The sequence below is a fragment of the Colobus angolensis genome, unplaced genomic scaffold (genome assembly GCF_000951035.1).
Source record: "Colobus angolensis palliatus isolate OR3802 unplaced genomic scaffold, Cang.pa_1.0 Scaffold39, whole genome shotgun sequence".
NCBI classification, from domain to species: domain Eukaryota; kingdom Metazoa; phylum Chordata; class Mammalia; order Primates; family Cercopithecidae; genus Colobus; species Colobus angolensis.
This window is the reverse complement of record NW_012117265.1, coordinates 2,018,938-2,020,602: the sequence shown is the minus strand read 5'-3', so window position 1 is coordinate 2,020,602 and position 1,665 is coordinate 2,018,938. Positions and strand designations below refer to the sequence as shown.

The 1,665-nt window shown below is 51.1% G+C and overlaps 1 protein-coding gene across 1 annotated transcript in view; it reads right to left on the bottom strand.

The window, feature by feature from the left end:
- Positions 1 to 1,665, bottom strand: part of DOCK6 (dedicator of cytokinesis 6) — a 117,188-nt gene that overhangs the window by 23,347 nt on the left and 92,176 nt on the right. The window contains 1 exon segment of the mRNA XM_011954952.1: positions 882 to 1,033. Within this exon segment, the coding sequence (XP_011810342.1) occupies positions 882 to 1,033 (152 nt within the window).

Sequence of the window (1,665 nt, the reverse complement as noted above, 5' to 3'; positions counted from 1 at the left end):
TATATGCACCCGGGTCTGTATATGCGTGGGGCGAATGCGTATATGCACCCGGGTCTGTATATGCGTGGGGCGAATGCGTATATGCACCCGGGTCTATATATGCGTGGGGCGAACATGTATATGTGTGGGGCAAATGTGTATATGCACCCAGGTCTGTATATGCATGAGGCCAACATGTATATGCGTGGGGCAAACGTGTATATGCACCCAGGTTTGTATATGCGTGGGGCAAACGTGTATACGCACCCAGGTCTATATATGCGTGGGGTGAACGTGTATATGCACCCAGGTCTGTATATGCGTGGGGTGAACGTATATATGCACCCTGGTCTGTATATGCGTTATGCATGGGGTAAATGTGTATATGCACCTGTGTACATATATGCATGGGGTGAATGGTGTATACACACTTGTGTCCACACATGCATGGGGTGAACACATATATGTGCCCGTGTACATATATGCATAGAGTGAATGTGCCCATGTTCCTGTGTAGGTATATGTAAGGAGGGGGTGAATGTGTATATGCACCTGTGGACATATATGCATGGGGTGAATGTGTATATGCACCTGTGTAGGTATATGCATGAGGTGAATGTGTATATGCACCTGCTACACTAGGTACATATTGCTCTTTGTTCAGCCACACCAAGCTCTGCCACCGTCCTCGGGTCAGTCATGGAGTACAGAGCTCAGTACAAAGTCTGATCCATGCCCCACAACCTGTGACAGCCTAGCCCAGCTCTGCTGCCCAGAGTTAAGACTTCATCCATGTTGTCGTCTCTGTTGTCTCCCATGTTTCATCAGCAGAGATTCTTCGCCCACCCACGTGGTGGCTACAACCACTGAGGCTGGAGATTCCAGGGCCCCCGTTGCCCTACCTTGCTGGCCAGGATGCGGGAAACCTCGTCATCCACAGAGCCAGGGGCCACGGCGAGGTCGGGGTTGCTGCTGCTGATGCTCTTGGAACGCGCCAGGTAGAGGCTTATGGGGCGACCCGAGCCACGGGCCAGTGTGGCAGCCTGCACTGTCACTGGGGGGGCCCCTGAGGATGGAGTGAATAGGGTCAACCACCCACCCACCTGATGTGATGCTCCCAGTCCCTTCCTACTTAGCTAATCTTTGCAAAATCACTTTCCTCTCTGAGCCTCCAAGTTCCTCATCTATAAAATAGGTACAATGACTGCCGCCTCACAGAGATTTGGGGGGCATTGAAAAACTGAGAATAGGCCAGGTACAGTGGCTCATGCCTATAATCCCAGCACTTTGGGAGGGCAAGCCAGGAGGATCACTTGAGCCCAAGAGTTCAAGCCCAGCCCAGCCAACATAGCAAGACTCTGTCCCTACAAAAAAATTAATGAAAAAATTAGCCGGGCATGGCAGTGCACACCTGTGGTTCCGGTTACTTGGAGAGGCTGAGGCAACAAGATTACTTGAGCCCAGGAGTTTAAGGCAGCAGTGAGTTATGATCGTGACACTGCACTCTAGCCTGGCCAACAGAGTAAGACCCTGACTCTTTTTCTTTTTTGTTTTGAGAGAGTTTCGCTCTTGTCACCCAAGCTGGAGTGCCATGGCGTGAACTCAGCTCACTGCAACCTCTGCCTCCTGGGTTTAAGCAATTCTCCTGCCTCAGCCTCCTGAGTAGCTAGGATTACAAGCATGTAC